Below are 19,318 nucleotides of genomic sequence, written 5' to 3' on the forward strand. Positions count from 1 at the left end.
TTCCCCCAGTGATATTCTTTTGCTTTAACGTGCTACAAATCATGACACAAAAGAGAACGAGACAACTCTACTTCGGTTCGCACTTCATGATACACGAGCAAAACCATCATGAACGGTTTCGGTGCAGAAAGTTTATATTCTTCTTTGCCTCTAACTCATTACATGTCGAACCTCTCCATGCATCATGAAGCAGCAGGATCATACGGACTACGCAAAGCGATTGATTCATACTCAAATAATGCAGCAGATCCTGATCCATAAGTTTGAGAGAGTGTAAACTATGTGAGTATTTAGCTAGATAGAGGCTCAGGGAAGAGAAGTCAGATTATATTTTTCATTTTCAACGCTGTTATACTTTGCAACGTGTATATTCATTTAGGTCGCAAAATTTTACTAGAAACAGCGCTCCAGTGAGAATCAACACCGCAACACCGCTCCAGTGAGAATCAAAAACTCTCTCGTTTCAGCTCTTCATCCATTCACCGCTTTTCGTAAATAGTGACCAAATGATGACGGTATTTTCCATGTATAATTTTTTGCTTTGCACTTGTCTGTGCAGCGGTCATTGCTATAGCTAGAACGGAACGATATATGCGGCTCAAACTTGAATGCAGGCATCGAAAGTGGTGTGCGATGTTTGGTACATCTCGGATATGCAATCAACATGCTTTGTTCCTCGGTTCGTATACTCATTTGGTGTAACAAAAGTGTATACTGTCACTCGGTCAAGTATTTGAATCATCCATTCATGTTAGGTTATATATTCGTGGAGATATATTGGAGATATCCAAACACTGAGTAGATATCATCTTAAGGTACCCTGATTAGGAAACCCCGTTCAGGTACTATTCATCGCAAGCACTTGTTAATGGATATCGATTAAAAAGTGTGAGCGACAAACAACAACAGCTTTCCCTATCAGGATCGAATAGTTTATTATGGGAAACCTTAGAAGGTAACTGAGAAAACCACTCTAAAACTAATCGCACTGGCGATATATTCCAGAGTTATTTTTGGGAAACCTGAGAAGGCAACCAAGAGAATTTCTCTAAAATCAATCGCTCCGGTAATATATTCCGGTATTCATCGCCTAAAAAAAAGAAAAAAAAAAGAATTATTGACGAATTGACGCAAAACTACATTAGTTCATGCGACACCTAAATTTGACAATTTGTCAAGTTTTGATAAAACGTCCTTACATAAAGAGGGCTAAAAAGGTTAAAGCTCCTAATCTCACACCATCTTACATCGAAAGACGTCTAAGTTTTGCCAAAGCTCGCATGAACTGCTCTCAACTGGACTGGTTACAATGATCAACATCGATCAACAGAAAAAGTGTTGTCTTCTATCATGACAACGCGAGACCACACACATATTTAATGATGCCCACAAAAATGATGGATTGAGAAGTTTTGGTTCATCCACCGTTAAGCCTGGACTTTGCACCGTGGCTACCATTTGTTCTGATCTCTGTAGAACTCTCTTGATCGAAAAATGTTTTATCGACATTATAGCTGTCGGAAATAATCCGAAAAAGTTTTTGATTGTGAACTTCATACGGATGAAATAATAATGGTAAATACATACTTGATTAAAATGGATCTTCAATAAAGAAAAATCATTCAGAAATTGAACAAAACATAACATTTTACTTATACTTTTCAAATTACCCAATAGATAAATATTTTGTGCAGTACTTGATTGTACCGTTGATCTAGATCAGTGAGATGGATGTACTCCAATGGAAATCGTATGGTAGCATTCACGTACATAATCTCCGGCAACTTTGACGTCGGAAAAAAATAAGTCCAAGAGCATAGTTGACGAGACGGTGACGGTGACGCTATATGTGTAGAGCACTTAAGGTGGAACAAAAATTACCGCAAATTATCAGCAATTCTGCTTCTTCGAATAATCCTTCCTTTACAATTCAGGCATTCAATCCAATTTTACATTTTAATCGCATGCGATATACTCACTCGCAATATTTTTTCAATGCAGCTCTTTACAATGGTGCGCAATATTACGCGATAATCTATCTGTCAAACCTGCATCCCTCCAATCATAATACCATTATTTGCTATGGACAAGGTCGTACTAGATTGGTAGAACAAAATCATATCGCTAGAAATGTGAATTCAAGTATAAAAAGCCAGATAATTAATAATCGAAAAACCAACAAATTCAATCGAATATTAACAAAAATGTGTGAAAATAATTGTGATTATGCAGCAATACGCTTGCAACAGGTGATCGACTCAGCTCTCACTTGATGAAGCGTTCCATATGTATAGAGCTGAACATTTATTTAGATATATCGTTCCACCCATCTAGCATATCTTGTTCCACCTGTTTGATGTATGTAGTGTCTCCTGTCAAAGTAACGCGATTTTCGTAGCCAAAGCTTGGAGAGTTCTATTTGCGCACTTTATTCGCACGAATAAAAATCGTAATTGTACCAAAAAAATCGCGCTTATTGTGAATGATTGTTAATCCGGCATATAAGAGCCCCCGCACACTACAGACTTTTTCAGTCGACAGTTTGGATCGGCCTACTGGTGCAAAAACCGACCCAACTGAATCGGTGTAATGTGCGCACATGCACATCTCTCCGTACTGATTAAGAAGCCGATCGAACTATCGGTCAACAAGTCAGTCTTAGTGATTCCCGATTTTTGAAATTAATCGTTCATCAGCTAATCGAATAGTTTTCAGCAGTTTGTTATTCGATACGATTAATCGCCCCAAATAATCGATTAATCGATTAATCGTCACACTGAGAGAAATAATTAGTTAAGCCAATATTTCTCATTTTCAAGAAAGCCATATGGAATCAAAAAAGTGTTCATTCCGCCTGAAAATCAATTATTATCTTTTACGCTCCCCTAAAGTTGTAAACGAAGCTTAATTCGCATTGACGCCATTTAGAATCGTTTACGAACTTAGGGGAACATCGAAGATAATGATTAATTTTCAGGATAAAACTGCAGCGGTCTAAGGTTTTTTTTCTCTCTGGGTTTGGATCGATTAATCGACGTAAATTATTCGTTCGCTTCGATTATTGGTTGTGCAGTATTCGTTCGATTAACAATCGATTTCTGTAGGAAGTATTCGATTAATCGAACGATTATCGGGGATCACTAGTCAGTCGCAGTCTGCGGGGGCTATGGAACTGCGCAAAATTCGAGCAGCAACGCTATCCAAACAGGGCTGTCGATGTTTCGTTTATCCCGCTACTATCTGACACAAGCGGCGCAGCGAAAATTCATTTCCCTTCGGCTTCGAGTGTCAGTCTGCAAAGTACTGTCTTTCGGTTCGGTCGTGTTTATGTAAGCATCCGCGTGAAAGCCGTATGCAAGATCCGTGCATGTTGCGCGTCCTCTGTGTTTTATGTTCTTAGTGCATGTGTAATACCTTGTACCAGTGTTTGTGTCATCCAGTGTTCAAAATGTTGTGATCGAGCGCAGACAAACAGACGTGTCACTGACATCTTCGTTTCGATCGGAGAATTTCTACGGTAAAATTGGAGTGGCATTCGCTCCCGTCAGATAAAATGGGTTAATTTTCACGTGAATGTCCAGATGTAATGTGTGGTTGTTAGATCTCGGGAATGTCAACAGAGATTGTGTCTTGAAAGTCACTTAGAACAAAAATTTTGTGTTGTGTAAAAACACCGTTCACTGATCTGTGTATGTAGTGAATGAATGGGGATGAAAAGTAAGAGAAAGGAGCGCGCCTGAAGAAAAGCTGTGTGAAGTTTTTTGGTGGGTGAACAAGAGCTGAAAGGCAAGTAATGTGTAAGAATTTGCCAACCCGTTTTCCACAATGGGAAAATCAAAATTTCCCGGCAAACCGTCGCGTTTGGTGAACAAAAAACGCGTCTCTGTACTGTCCAGTGCTGGGTTAAATACGCTCGCAAGCGGTGGCAGCAGCGATGAGGATAATAACCAGCAGCAGCAGCAGCACCATCAAGAAAATTCGACGTCGACGGAAAAGTTGAACCAGGACCAGTCACTAATACAGCAACAGCATTCACAACAGCAGCAGCAAAAGCAGAATCAGCAGCCGCCACCGAAGGTATCAACAATATCAGACAATGAAGAAATCGACCAAGATGGCGATGATGATGTTAGTAAGGTAAGTGTCATGAGCAGTTTTTTACACTACCGTATTTTGCTAGAAACAAGAAAAAATGGATTTTCTACGTAATCTTCTGGTTAATATTTCGATGGGTTTTTGTCCAGAGTATGCACACATTCATTGGAAGTCCATAGTGAGATTTCGCATCTTGCAGAAAAGTTGCCCTAGAAAAACTGCGGATTTTTTTTGCAGCTGCAAGTCGAAATACACACAGCCCATGTCAGTGAAGAGCTGAAAAGAACAATCAAGAAGCAATTTGGTCGAGTGTGCGAGGGAAAAATCGACGCCCCACAATGGTGTGCGTGTATGCGCAAGGGTGCGAATGAAACACAATCAAAACAAGCAAAAAGTGTACGAGGCTAGAAAGAGCAACGCGCTTTCTCACCATCAACACACGACAGTCGCTCGGAGTAGTGGTTGCCGACGAACAACAAGAGCACGAGCAACCCAACAAGGTGCTTGTGTGTGTGTGTGTTGTTTGATGGGACAAATTAGAGGAGAAAAATAAATAAAAATAGTGCGCAAATTTTTTGGGAAGTTGCTGCCGCCTCTTCTGTCACCACCGATGCCGTCTGTTTTCGGTGTGCGACGACGAGGACATGCGATGACTCAATCCGTAGTTCACTTTGGAGGGTGAAATGTTGGAGTGAAAAACGATTTCACGTTTGGCCACAAAAGTGCAAAATGAGTGTGTTGAAAAATTATTAGCACACGCGAGGTGAAGATTTTTGATTGATGGGGGAAGATTTCATGTCAAACCTGTGCATGAATGAATCCACGTTTTCTACTTCGGTTTTCTAATATTTAAAGCGTTTGAAACGTGCAGGATATTCGTCATTGCACAACCGACACGTAAATTGTTGCCCTTGAAAATATAAAACGACTGCATAAAAACGGATTCACTAGATATGAGAAATCGGTCGTATTGCTGCAATTCAGTTCATTTCCCTTTTTCATCAACTTCATTGATTTGTATAGGATCTTCCTTCCTTTCTTGTTTGTATTTGAGAGACTTCAACCCTTTAACGGGCCCTGAGAACTGAGCATGTTATCAACGCAAACTACGATACAACGACATGTTTACATGCTAAAATACACAAAACATTTTGTTTTTCAATACGCAAAACAATTGAAAACAACTAGTAAAACTCATTATCAGACCCAGCAAGTCATGCACAGTTTATATGCCTTGAAAACTTCAACAAATTGACTGTTTTTCAATGACTTTTCGGGAAATTTTTCTCTTGCTGCACTAAATTGGGAGTTGTTATGACGAAAATTGCTCCAAAATGAGTAGTTTTTGATTTTCTAGGGATGAAAAAATCAGGCATGTTGCTAGATATCAGAACTAGTTACCACATAAGGCTAGGAGTGATGATTCATTATTGAAAAAGAGAAAAAAATAAAATCGTTAGTGGCAATATAGCTGCCACTACCCGTTAAAGGGTTAAAGCGTATTTTCGCAAGCCAAGCCCTTTGAATAAAATTCAGATATTCCAACATAAACATGATAAGCTCTGCATTCTCAGGGTTTCTTAAAACGATGTACACAGAACACTATTAATAAAACGGTTCCCGGAATAAATCGCCACAGAAAACGACTGCAACAGAAACCACCGCTTATAAAATGTGTAGTAGGCTATAAATATTGTGGCGCGGTATTGTATTTCAAAACAAGAATTAACCGGGCAAACGTATCGCCCCAGGCAAACGTAACGCCCCGGGCAGACGTATACCGTCCGACGCTCGCTAGAGCTCGGTCGGACATTGCTAAAGGATCGTATCCTATGTTTCAAACTAACCGGGCAATCAGTGGATCCCAGGTTTGCGTGCGAGACACCGCCGCTTCCGACGGCGGGTCGGCGGTGGACTCGGATTGCGTCATCTTGGCGGCATGGGCCGCCTCGATTCCTTATCCTCGCCAAATGGGGACTTCGTCCCCATTACATTGTCCTCAGAATAAATTTCGAAAAACGAGAACAAGAGAATAAATTTATAATAGAAATGTGAGGCACATGATGTTTTTCCCGCGCCAAATATTTCTAGCCTACTACACTTTTTCTAAGCGGTTGTTTCTGTTGCAGTTGTTTACTGTGGCGATTTATTCCGGTCACCTAATAAAACTAATCCCAACAAAATACTAAACGATCGGTTTCTCTTATTTACTCTATTTATTCAATTTGGCGAATAGGAAAAGGATCAGCCATAAGTGCATTTTCTAACTTAAGTCTGAATTTTTGATTTTTTTCTGAATTAAAATTCAAGTCTAATTAGCATGTACCTAAAGAAATATCTTATGGAGAACTTTCTCCTTCGACATTATCCTTGTCCAGAACATTGCTCGTGATGCTATAGTTATGCTATAACAATGACTATGTCGACAGGTAGTGTAGATTAGGTATTCTATGGCCGTGACTGCTCCTGTGTGATGTTTGTGTAGACACTGATCTCAAGAGGTTCTAAGTTCTGCCTATTTAAAGGAAAGGAAAAGCGGAATCTTCATGGAATCAGCGTGAGTATGAGAGACATCTTGAGGGAAGATTCAGCAAGAGTAGCAGCGCTTTTCTGCTTTCTAAAAAATGCTGAACTATTTTTCAAGATCTAGCGTATGAGCAATGGATCAACGGCACGGCTTCCTCTCCACTGGCCTGGAGGCATGGTCCGGGGGCATCATTGCCATCTGGTCCATCGAGCAAACAGCAAGTTTTTTTTTGTTAAGTTATGTTTCGAGAAAGGATTTCTATGTGAAAGTAAGTTCAAAGTTTCAAAATCGAGAGCGTTATGTTTGATGTGCCATTATAACATAAAAGAAGAAGGATTGTTTGCCTCCAACACCGAAGCTATTAGATTTACCCATTCCATTTTACATGCAACTGAATTTGCGTAAGTCGAAATTCTTCAATAATATTATTTCACTAGCCGACCCGGCAAACTTCGTCCCGCCTAAAATTTGTTTTTTGTTATCAATTATCAAGATTTTTCAACCACTTGTAAATAACATGTTCCTCCGTTACATGGAATAAATGTTTTATACAGAAAATATGATAGAATAAAGACAGCCTTAAATCGGACAATTCCTTCCTCGAGTTCTGCTCTTATCAACACATTCGGCGATACTTTTGTATTGGTATAGATAGAAGTAGATATAGGAGTGCGTAGAACATATGAGAATTTAATTTTCCGAGTTTTCCCTTTTTCCTTCAGAGTTTTCCGAAAATTTCAATTGTCATGTTTGGTTGGAATATTTTTGGTTGAAATATCTGTAATATTTTTATGGGACCCGCTCTCCATTCCAGAGGAGGAAGGGGTGTCATACCATCATAGAAACATTTCTCATACCCAAAAACCCTCACATTTCAAATTGTGCTTGATTAGTTCTCGAGTTATGCAGAAGTTTGTGTTTGTGTGCCCACTGTAATTTGTGTTTCATTTGTATGGCAGGCCAAAACCGCACCATAGAAACATTTATTGCACCCTAAAACCTTCACATGCCAAATTTGGTTTCATTTGCTTGATTAATTCTCGAGTAATGCAGAAATTTGTGTTTCATTCGTATGGCAGCCCCCAAATTGCCCAATTTCAGACAATTCTCCTTGCCTGAAGAAGTCTTGTGGCAACCGTAATAAGTGGCCATGAAATGGAACTTTGTCTTTATTCTATATGCCTTTACATGTCGTTTTTCAAACGCATTTTGACATCACCTATGTAATAGACAGTTTCATCAGCTCATAGTGCACAAGATATCTCACCAAATAAAGCGCATAAGGAATAAACAAACAGTTGAAGGGTAGAATTGTGTATTGCTGACAAACACGAGAAGAATACTCTCAAATAGCTGGATATGTTCACAAGTGACATTACAAGGGCGAGGACTTGGATTGGACGATCTTGGGTCGATATTTAGAAGATTGGTTCAATTTCGACTTCCGATTTTTTTGTATCGATTCTTTGTTCCTTGAAAAATCTTGATTTTTTTTTGTTTAAATTTTTTCGATCTCAGAAAAACTTTTTGTAGATTTGTTTGTCGGTGTCCATCGATTTCAATCTCACCAAAGGCCACTTAACAAATTGTATAAACATAATGTCAGATTTGGATCGCTTCTTTAAGTATGCTGACAAAGTCAGTCTGATTCTTCTACGATTTATTTCCGTGCAAATGCTAACAGAATCAGACCTAGCGGCAGCTACTGACGCGCGCGATGTACTGTAACCAGTGACTTATACAATCACTGAACTAGTTGGTGACATCAGTTCTAGTCCAGATTTTTTTTTTTATCTAGAACTGGCGCTAACATTAAGAATCAATTTCAACAAAATCCCAGACGTGTGGCACGATTGGCTTTTATGGGATCGTACTCAGCTGAGTTCTAGGCAGATACCAGCTGTTGAATTCCTTATAATGCCTTTTCAATTGATTTATTTAATTAAATGGTTTCATGACGGCACAAGATGAATGCTCTGGAAAATGCTTTCGATGTTTGAAAAGAAATATGTTTTTTTCCCTGTTTAAAGAAAATAGGGCAATCATATAGAATAGATAAATTGGAAAAAAGGCTTTTAATTTTTCAAAGATCGTTTCTCTAGTACCAATTTAATCAGTGAATCGCCACTACGTCGTTTAGGGAACCGATTCGTCAAGATCGATCTTTTTATAAAGATCGCTCAATCCTTACGAGGACCCATGATCAAGAAGATGATCTACGTCTATTCTTATCAGAAAAATCACTCCCGTCTGGGTCAAGGCTTTACTTTGTCGAATGAAATGTTTCCGATTTGGACTGGTATACAATCCAGAGGTGATATTAGGCTTTGGAAATCTAATTTCAAACAATCAAGTTTACCTCTACGAACGTAAGTGCAATTGCGATGGTAAGTGTATAAACATCTACTGACTTCAAGATTATTCTATGCTGAAGTTGATATAAAAAACTATGAACAGCAATTATCTTCAACAAAACAAATCTCTTGCAAAATCTTTCATAGTAAGGACTGTTTTCAATCTTAATGTTTGTATATTGCACTCGTAGATAGTCAATTAGACCAGAATGGACACATATCAAAAATGTCTAAGACATTCGAAAAATACATTTCCGGGATATGGACGACTTCCTTTCCTGTTTATTTGAACAGAATGAGAACCCCTTCTAATTGCTAGCTACGTTTTACGTTTTCTTTCGGTAATACGCAGTATTTAGTGCAAACAATCGACACGCAAAAATAAGCCACGACGCATTCGGAGAGTCCTTTTCAAAGTCACGTAACAACATAATACATACAACGCACATCGTAGGGAATATCGGGCATGCCTAATTTATGCACACAGCATAGCATACACCAAAGTTGGCATCCGTGCCGGCTTTCAGCTCCGAACGAACGTTTCACCTCCACTACATTGTGCCGAAAAGGTGCATAGCAGGAGAACGAGAGACTACCACAGCAGTGGCAGTGTGATGGATCAATGCATATTTCTGCCGTGTTCCGACAGGGACTACATGCGGCACTGTGTTTGTGACGCCATCGCATTCAAACATTTCGTAGGTTGTGTAACACCTCCACACTGAACACACATCATAGTCTCTCCTAATATCATGGCATCAGCAGCAGTAGCAGTGGTCGATGATGATAGCACACTGAACAACCAGAACCAACAACATGGTATTGCCTATAACAACGATAAATGGCAAAAATAACAACAACTTGGACCGAGCGAACGGTTGAATGAGATTAGCAGCTCTGGCGCACACTCGCGCGCTGTCTGGGGAATTTGTTTTGACTCGCAGAGCAAAATGTAAACAAACCCAAACATAAGTGGGTTTTACTGCACTTCGCTGTTCGACAAAGTGTTTGAGAGTTTATTATTGTAAGCATATCCATTCTACACCCGCATTGTGCTGTGCTAATTGATTGTTATTGCTGTTGTTTTCCGCTGTTTCGGGACAGGTGCGCGCCGGTGTTTTATGTTTCTGCACCACGCACTTTACTGTCAGTTAGATTCGAACAAAACAGTGAGCAGTTGAGTGACAGCGATATTGTTATTTTTGATGGAGTGATGTAGGAGTAATTTTACGATTATGTTCACAGATAATTATACGATAATGTTTAAAGGTAACTGCGATTTTCTACCATGAATCCTTTCGATTTTTAATGGCGATGACCACAGTCGAGATTCAGTCACTAGCACTTATTTAGGATTTCGATGGCAGATAATACAAGTTGTATTTCTACAGGTTCAGGTTCAAAGCATTTCATATCATCATCCACATGCGAAGCATTAATTCATGACCTAGATGTTCCGTTCTGGACGATATGTCGGTGGTTGTTTTGGGACTACTAATGATTTCTTGCCTTTGGTATTGTCCTTATATATACACTTTTCATGGACAGTCATAATACTCCACAGAAAACATTTTTGCCATGCAACCACAGGAAGTGTGATATTAAAACGGCTATGAATGGCATTTTCAAACAAGGTTATACTTATTTTCTCTTCTTTAAGACCTTTACCATGGGGTATGAGCGTTTGGAAACAGATTCTCCAGTAAATCCTGGTTCGTTTTAAAGTTATTTTAACACTCGAGCTGAACCAATGTTTTTGATATTTTTACTCGGGTCATGAGGTTTTAAACATCAGTCATTCCATGCCAAACCGATATAGTGGTTCTCAGATTTTCGTCAAAAGTGGTTATTTTATTCTTTATTTTTTTATTAGGGTGCCCATTTCCATTTCTGGGTGATCCGGAAAATCAATTTTTCCACCTTTTTCCCAAAAATCATATCTCAAAAACGAAAAAATAGCATCTCTGGTATCGAGATATGTTATGTATAAAATCCTCAGCTTTCAATAAAAAATATAGCGCCCTCTAGTCCAAAGCCATATAATAGCTCACTGGCTTCGATTTGATATGTCGATCATCAGAATCGGTCTAGTAGTTCAAAAGTTATGAATTTTCGAAAAAATTAATTTTTGGAATAAAGTTGGTTTTTTGGACCACCCTAAAATGGAAATGGTCACCCTAACAAAAAATAAAATAAGAAAGGGTCTAATTTCTTGCGATAAAGATCAAATCTACCACCTTTCACGAAATTCGAAAATCACTATATCGGTTTGGCATGGAATGGCTGTATAGCCGTTTTTTATAGTTTTCATGGCTTTGGACTAGAGGGCGCCATATTTTTTTAATATTTTTTTCTGAGAAGCTGAGGTTTTTTTTTACATAAAAAAGTGGAAAAAAAGATACTTCGGATAACACAACTACCTCTTTTCATGGAAATCTGAGAACCACTACATCGGTTTGACATAAAATATCGGGCATAGGAAAAAAAAAGAACTTAATTGAATTTCATATTTCAAGTGGTGATGGTTTGTCTGAAACACTTGACTAAAATGTAGTCGAACATTAATTTTAATGTTGGTACCTTGGTAGTTGATTCCATGTTGAAGCTCCACTGATGTAGACACTTATCGGGTCGTGTGTGATGGAAAAGCGGAGCACCTTGTACACTACAGGCTGGAGGTGCTGTAGTAGATAGTAGTCATAGAGTAAATCGATCATCCACTGTAGTATCTCGAGGGCAAATGTTAAAAGCGCTGATTTTAAAGTTTATGAAGCGTTATTATGTCCTTCCATGACCCTTCCTTCATTGATTTCGATTCAAAAATGTCTGTAAAATGATTTGAGATGCTTTTGACAATATTGACGGATTTTGGACATATTATTGCTAGCAACAAAAGGTTTGCTCACTGGGATCCGAAAAATGCACGACTGGACCATTCTTGGGGAGCTTCGGTCTCTGTTTTTATGAAAACATGCGGGAGGAAACGATTGTACTATGCAACAAATTTTTGATGCTATGTTTCACTTTGGAGGGATAGCATCAATAAAAATGTCGAGCTAGTCGTTTCAACGAGTTCGAAATTATCATTATCTTTATCTGAAAGACAAGGAAAGCCGGAAGAATGAATCTTTTGTATTCAATGAATCAAAGTTAATGAAAAGACTATGATAAGCAGAAGCGGAATCTCTCGAAGTGAAATGAAGAAAATTTTGCTGAACGCACAAAAGGAAGTCGAAAGATTGCAAAAAAAATGTTTCGTTACAGTTTCGTGAAATTGATCCGAACCAAAATGAAAACGATTCGTTCTGTAACTTCTGTAGTATTTAAGAATCTTTCATGATTACTTTGAACTGTATCAATAGATCCGATTTCTTATCTTTTACGACACTTCTCAGTCGTCGATTGAACAAAAACAGTTCATTGATTGGAAGATATCGACGACGTTCATAAATTTGATTGTTTCAGCTAATTAAATGTTTTAAGAACAAAAACTACAGAGCTAGTACAAAATTTAATTACGAATCTACAACTGGAATTTTGGAAAAAAAATCTTTTCAAAGATTTTTGAAATTTCAGAAGCTGAGAGCAGCTGGATTAGGCGATTTAGGAATGGGGGCAACGGCGACTCTTTTCCAGGAAGGTGGGAACTTTTCTCCTACATCATACCTTCACTGTATGATGTACACTCTTCTTATCTACTGACATCCTGTATACGACACTGCAAGCGATCGTTTAATTCGTTGTTGGACGATCGCAGGTTATCAAGTTCGATTTTGAGGATATTAATCTAGGAGGTTGGAGGCGATCTGGCGTAGTGGTAACATCCATGCCTCTCACGCTAAAGGTCACGAGTTCAATTCTCACTCCCGACATTCTTCCAAAAATGGAAGTAAAAAGTGACGAACCAGCCAAATGAGTTGAAAATCACTATAATACAGACAAAAAAAAAAAAAATCTAGGAGGTTAGCTCTTCATTATGGTCGGAAATTTATTGAAGGTTGCGGGGCGCAACAGCATTCGTGGGCGTTGGGTTATTGGGAACCTAACTGATATTACTTTTACTTTCGCTAATATTTTTTTATTAATTCGTTTATTTTACAGGTTCAGCAACATAGATTTTAAGGAGCCAAACTCTTAACTTTATTTTTTAAAACTATTAATTTATAACAATTTTACTTTTTAGTAGGGTGACATATTTTCTTCTGAAAGTGGGTTCACTGAAATTGAAATCTGACTTTTATAATATATTGTGATGATGAAAATTGTAGCATTGGGTAGCCGACACTACCATCGTTTATGTACAAAGTTTGAAAAAAAAATTAAGACAAATTATCGCTTTCTAACTATTAGGCTCAAATATGGACAGTGACTTCAATGAGTGCGCCGCAGCTAAATTCATTAAGAGGGTATTCTAGTATAGAGATACACATTTCGGACGTTTTTTGAGCTCCGTTAAAAGTAAAACAAAAAATATTTCTGATATCCATTATATCATTATTTGTTCATCTATCTTTTAACAATAGAACAAAAATTGAACGGGGAAAAAATATTCATAAATAGAATAGTTAAGAGCTGATGAAGTGAGAGGTCTAAAAAAATTGTTCCATGGCGTACACGATTCCAGCCCTTCTGGTTATCTGAAACCAAAAAAATCGAACAGATTCTGAATCAGTAAAGATACCGCTATCGCATGAATCCGGGACAAGTCAAAAACATATTTTTTGACAATATGGCGGCCGTTTGAAAAACAATGCGGTTTGAAAAGTTTTTTCTTATGTTTCCAAATTTTTTAAACATGGTAAAACTTGGTAAATATCATATTTCAGAGGTTCATGCGATAGTGAAATGCCTGCAGATTGTATCCATATAAATTCGTCATGAATCGGTTCAGTAGAACTTGAGATATCGTGTACGTCAGTTTGGAAAAACTAGTTTCGGGAAAACCCGCTTTTGAAGTTCATTGTTATGGTCGTACCAGGTTAGATACCGCATCACTAAAATGGCTGTTACTCGGTAAATAATATGATTTTCGATAAGTCCTTTCTAGCGTATGTTCTTAAAAGCCTAAACTACCGAAATATGAAGGAAAAAAAATTTGATTTTTTTTCAAACTTCTAGACTAGAATACTGCCTTAAAATGTCAAGACGTTATTTTTTATCCCATTTGTTTATTTATTCGGCTGTAAACGAGTCGGATTTAAGTACATGTTACATGTTTATGGTGTCTTTAAATTGTAAATTACACAGTAGCAATTGAGACGTAAGAGTATTCCTTCTGTTCCATTACATATGGTACATTACACTGCAGCCAGTAGTCTTTAGAGTATTCTTTCTGTCCTTCCATTGTTCAGTTAGACCACCGGACACCGGAGACAGTTGATGTGATCATTTTTGTGTTATTAATAGCACAACAGCCCGAATTTTTTTTTCTGTATTATAATGACTTTCAACACTTTTTGGCTGGTTCGTCACTTTTATCTTCCATTTTGGAAGAATGTCGGGAGTGAGAATTGAACTCGTGATCTCTAGCGTGAGAAGTATGGATGTTACCACTACGCCAGATCGCCTCCACGCCACAACAGCCCGATGTTTCTTGCAGAGCAGAGCATAGATGGATGAAGAGAGGCCACGAATGTTCGGGTACGAAGTATTTAGTTTTCAAAAATATGAAATGAAATGCACAGCATTTTAAAAATTAATGCTCAACCGCTGTTTGTTGGTTAAATATAAACAGTCTGTTATAAGAAGACGTGAAAACTGATTTTCATTTGTACTGTGTACTGTATGAATTTCTGCAAATATTACGTGCATTAGAGTATGTCATTTGTCATTCGCACATAAAAGCCATTGCTTACCGCGCACAAAATGATTTAGCACTATTCAACACCATTTAAAAGCCCATCTATCTGCTGAATCGTGACGGGAGTATAAAGGGTGTGTCACATCAAATTGCATCACGGAAAAAACGCTGTAGAAATTCGCCCAGTAGACCGATCCTTTTGAAAATTTTAGACAGTAAAATAAAAACTATTAAACAACTTTTGGCATTTTCTTTTTATTCATACTTCGAGCCCAAGCCCGTATGCTCGCACCTTCCTCTTTACCCCGTCCATAAGGTTCTGTACAACGTCAGGTTGTAGTTTTTTTTGAACAGAAATCCATTTTCTCTTGAAGTCCGCCTCCGATTTGACAACTTTTGGGTTCTTCCGGAGGGCCTGCCTCACAATCGCCCAATATTTCTCTTTTGGGCGAAGCTCCGGCGCGTTGGGCGGGTTCATTTCCTTTGGCACGAAGGTGACCCCGTTGGCTTCGTACCACTCCAACACGTCCTTTGAATAGTAGCACGAAGCTAGATCCGGCCAGAAGATGGTCGGGCCCTCGTGCTGCTTCAATAGTGGTAGTAAGCGCGTATGTAGGCACTCCTTAAGGAAAACCTGCCCGTTTACCGTGCCGGTCATCACGAAGGGGGCGATCCGCTTTCCGCAAGAGCAGATCGCTTGCCACACCATGTTCTTTTTGGCAAACTTGGATAGTTTCTGTTTCTGCTTGCGAATCTCCTCCGGAACGCTGAATTTGTCCTCTGCGGAGAAGAACAACAGGCCCGGCAGCTGACGAAAGTCCGCTTTGACGTAGGTTTCGTCGTCCATTAGCAGGCAATGCGGCTTCGTCAGCATTTCGGTGTACAGCTTCCGGGCTCGCGTCTTCCCCACCATGTTTTGCCTTTCGTCGCGGTTAGGAGCCTTCTGAACCTTGTATGTAAGCAGGCCCTCCCGCTGCTTGGACCGCTGGACGAATGAACTTGACAAATTCAGCTTATTGGCGACATCCCGGACCGAACTTCTCGGGTCACGTCTAAACTGCTTAACTACGCGCTTGTGATCTTTTTCACTGACGGAGCATCCATTTTTGCCGTTCTTCACCTTCCGGTCGATGGTTAGGTTCTCGAAGTATCGTTTTAGTACTCTGCTGACTGTGGATTGGACGATTCCCAGCATCTTACCGATGTCCCGATGTGACAACTCCGGATTCTCGAAATGAGTGCACAGGATTAATTCACGACGCTCTCTTTCGTTCGACGACATTTTTCCAAGTTTACGAAAAATTGACAGTGAAGCATGGCCAACGTGATCTATACACTCTTATCTGATTATAAGCGAAAGCTGAAGATATAATTCCTAAAAATTAAATTTCTACAGCGTTTTTTCCGTGATGCAATTTGATGTGACACACCCTTTAATGTATTGGTTAGCAACACGAATTCCTGACACTGGTAGTTGTCGTTGGGCAAATAAATCATGATTGATCGATATTATAGAGACAAAGCTCATTCGCCAATTTTAAGATCAACTGATGGAGAGTCCTGAGATTGAACTCACGATCGATCGCTTAGTAAACGGTTTCCCAAATAAATTCCTAGAGAAATAGAAAAAATAACGAATAAATCAATACGCAAGCAGGCCAAACGGTGGTACGAAAATCCCAGGATGCGAAAGAGGTGCCATTCAAAATATGGGAATTATCCGGGAAAAAATAACAAAAAATCGACAATGGACAACGTACGGGCATGGTGTCATACTAACAGGAGAGAAATAGAGCGAGTGGAACCAAAATGCGTTGAAAACATGATGAATGCTAAAAATTGAGTTGAGCCACACGAGAGAGAGAGGAATGAGCGTGTGAAATTTCAATAATGTATGAATAACAGCGAATGCATTCGTCGTTATTGTTGTTGTTGTCGCCTTGGGTGGTGGGGGAAAATATCGTTAACGTTTAAATTCCTCCGGTTCAGGATTGACCGTTGGAGCGTCGATATTTTCGCTCTGATGCAGGGCGGGTATGCAGTGACAGCTGCAAGTGGGGATGCTGTTCCATCGGCAAAGCGCATACGTATGAGCGATGATGATGCAAACGTGCGGCTTTACCTTCACACCGTTTGCTATTTACGCTGCGAAAAAGTTAGTAAATGTGTATAATTATTAAGACGTAGATCTCAGCGATTTGCAAATTGAAGGATGAATCTATCAAAGTTTCCCGTGCCGGTGTCGATCCGTCGTTGCATGCTTGACGAATATAAAAATCTTCGAAACGACGATTGTTTCAATGTTATAGGTGGGAACTTAAATCATTACCAGTAGAACCGAATACCGGTTTCGAAGCTGATATTTCCATGTTTAAAAATGAGAAACCTGTTTTTGGCTGTGTATATTTTGCGCTGGTAATTGATACGCGGAAGAATAATGTTGTCGCAGAATGAGATTTAAACCACAAAATGAAACGGGATGGATGAAACTTGCCACAAGAATTCTGGAGGGGTATACAAGTGCAGAAATGATTCTCGAACGTTTGTGTTTATGTGGTAAGCAGTAAATCTAGAAAATACAGTTGAAGTGGCCTAATGAACCGATCAATGATGATTAACTTTTTTATTATATAAATACATGACGCCAAAACCACACTGAACAATTGAGTGTGATCGACTGAAGCGAAGTGCTGGTCACATAATTTCCTCTGGCATTCAACGTTTTATTTCATTTTCTTGTACTAGTGCTTCCACCGTTCTTCTTCCTCCTTGTAACCACCCTATCGAGTATTTGCTCCGAGAGGAACCCAGCATCCATCATTTTACAGCTGAAAAAACGCACACACAAATATTTGCACATCAACTGCCACTTTTTTTACCTCGGTAACGAAAACCGATATGCGCGGCGCTACATGCTGCTACAGCCACCGCCGCGCTTTGGTCTTGTTTTATTAATTCCGTTCGTCCATATTATTGGCTCACTTATCGCGGTGATCTTCCGGGAGGGGAGAGCACACGCGGGAATGGAAGAGGGGGCACCGAGGAGTGCCCGTGCCTGTGGTAGTATGAGTATGGTTAATGTCCGAGTTCGTACTCTTTGTTTTCCTCTTGCCACTTTCGCACTTGTGCAGAGCGCAAGTATCGTCGTTACACATATAGCGGTTTGAAATTTTTTTTCTCTGTTCAGCGTTGTTGCCCCAGTGGTGAGCTCTTTCACGTGCAGCCCAGCTCACGAGGGAAAATTCCACGTTCGAATTGTTGCACGATGATGAAATGGAATTCGTTGGACCAAAATGTAACCTAAAGCGTTTGGAAGAATCGTTACTTTGTGCAATAAATAGGACATTCATCATACCAAAATCAAACGAAAGCCTTCTTCATATTACTAATTTTTTGGAAGACAAAGTCAGCAGATTTTCACATAGTATTACTCATTCATATTCTGATGCCTAAAATGTTGCTTGGTTGTATTTTGTGTAGAAAGTTCAAGAAAAACGTACACCAGTATAAGACCAACAAGTATATTGGCGGAACAATCAAACCTAAACAAGAATTGAAACTGAATAAATTATATCTGGTTCCTTCCTCTAGAACAACTAAATCTCTCAGAATCCATATAAAGCACTTCTTTCTTGGTAGGGTATGATAGAATGAGAATCAAAATAAAAGTTTTTCGTTGCACTTTCGAGAATAAAAAATATGAAAAAAAATTAGGGGGCTGCATCCAAGACAAGTTCGCATTATTGACGTAGGATTTCGAAACTATTTTATTCAATTAGTTTGTTAATCACTTTGGGTGTTAATTTGAAATGCATCGAGCTTTTATGGTTGTTTTATGGTTCATTGTAGACCTCGCGAGAACAATACAAAGGCTAGTCAAACGTTGCAATTCGTTTCCTTATGGCAATATACGCATTGCACTGAACATTTATTGCGAACGCTCTCGTGGCGGTCTTTTTTGCAAATGACACAGGCGCAATTATTACTTTCATGCGTTACCAAAGGTACAATAATGTGTACGTGTGATGCGAAATTGCAGATGCACTTCTCACCAGAAAACATGAAAATCGACGCTGTGCTTCTTCCGAATAAAAAAATTGCACCACTGGGTCTTGGATCGGTAACACGCGAACGAAGGGTATGGTTGGACAGCATACGGTTTTCCGGTGGAAACGTGCCCCTGGACGCTTGAACTTATAAAAGTTCACAGAGCCAAAACTCTTGGAGAAATAGTTCCGAAAAAAAAACCTCTTGCATAGTAAACGGTAGAATAAAACACGCTGGACAGCAACGAAACAAATGATCCTTATCACTTTCTCAGTTCATTCGCCTCTAGCATTGAGCCTTTGTAAAACTTAAATTAAATTCTCCTTGGCCTTGAGAAAAGCCATTTGGAAACCCTCGCTGTGGTCTGGTCGCGCTAGTTGGATGATTGATGAAACGTAAATGAACAAGGCACAAACACAGACGTTATAATTTTTCGGTGGAGGAGTTTCATTCAAACAGACAAGAAAATGAGAATATTTGTGATAGTATGGAAAC

The 19,318-nt window shown here is 39.2% G+C and overlaps 1 protein-coding gene across 1 annotated transcript in view; it reads left to right on the forward strand.

The window, feature by feature from the left end:
• The first annotated feature begins 3,302 nt into the window (after positions 1-3,302).
• The window catches only part of LOC129774683 (histone-lysine N-methyltransferase trithorax), a 100,355-nt gene continuing 84,339 nt past the window's right edge, over positions 3,303-19,318 (forward strand). Inside the window, exon 1 of the mRNA XM_055778524.1 lies at positions 3,303-4,137. Within this exon, the coding sequence (XP_055634499.1) occupies positions 3,826-4,137 (312 nt within the window). The 5' untranslated portion in view covers positions 3,303-3,825. The remainder of the gene's footprint in view (positions 4,138-19,318) is intronic.

The sequence above is a fragment of the Toxorhynchites rutilus genome, chromosome 3 (assembly GCF_029784135.1).
Source record: "Toxorhynchites rutilus septentrionalis strain SRP chromosome 3, ASM2978413v1, whole genome shotgun sequence".
NCBI lineage: Eukaryota > Metazoa > Arthropoda > Insecta > Diptera > Culicidae > Toxorhynchites > Toxorhynchites rutilus.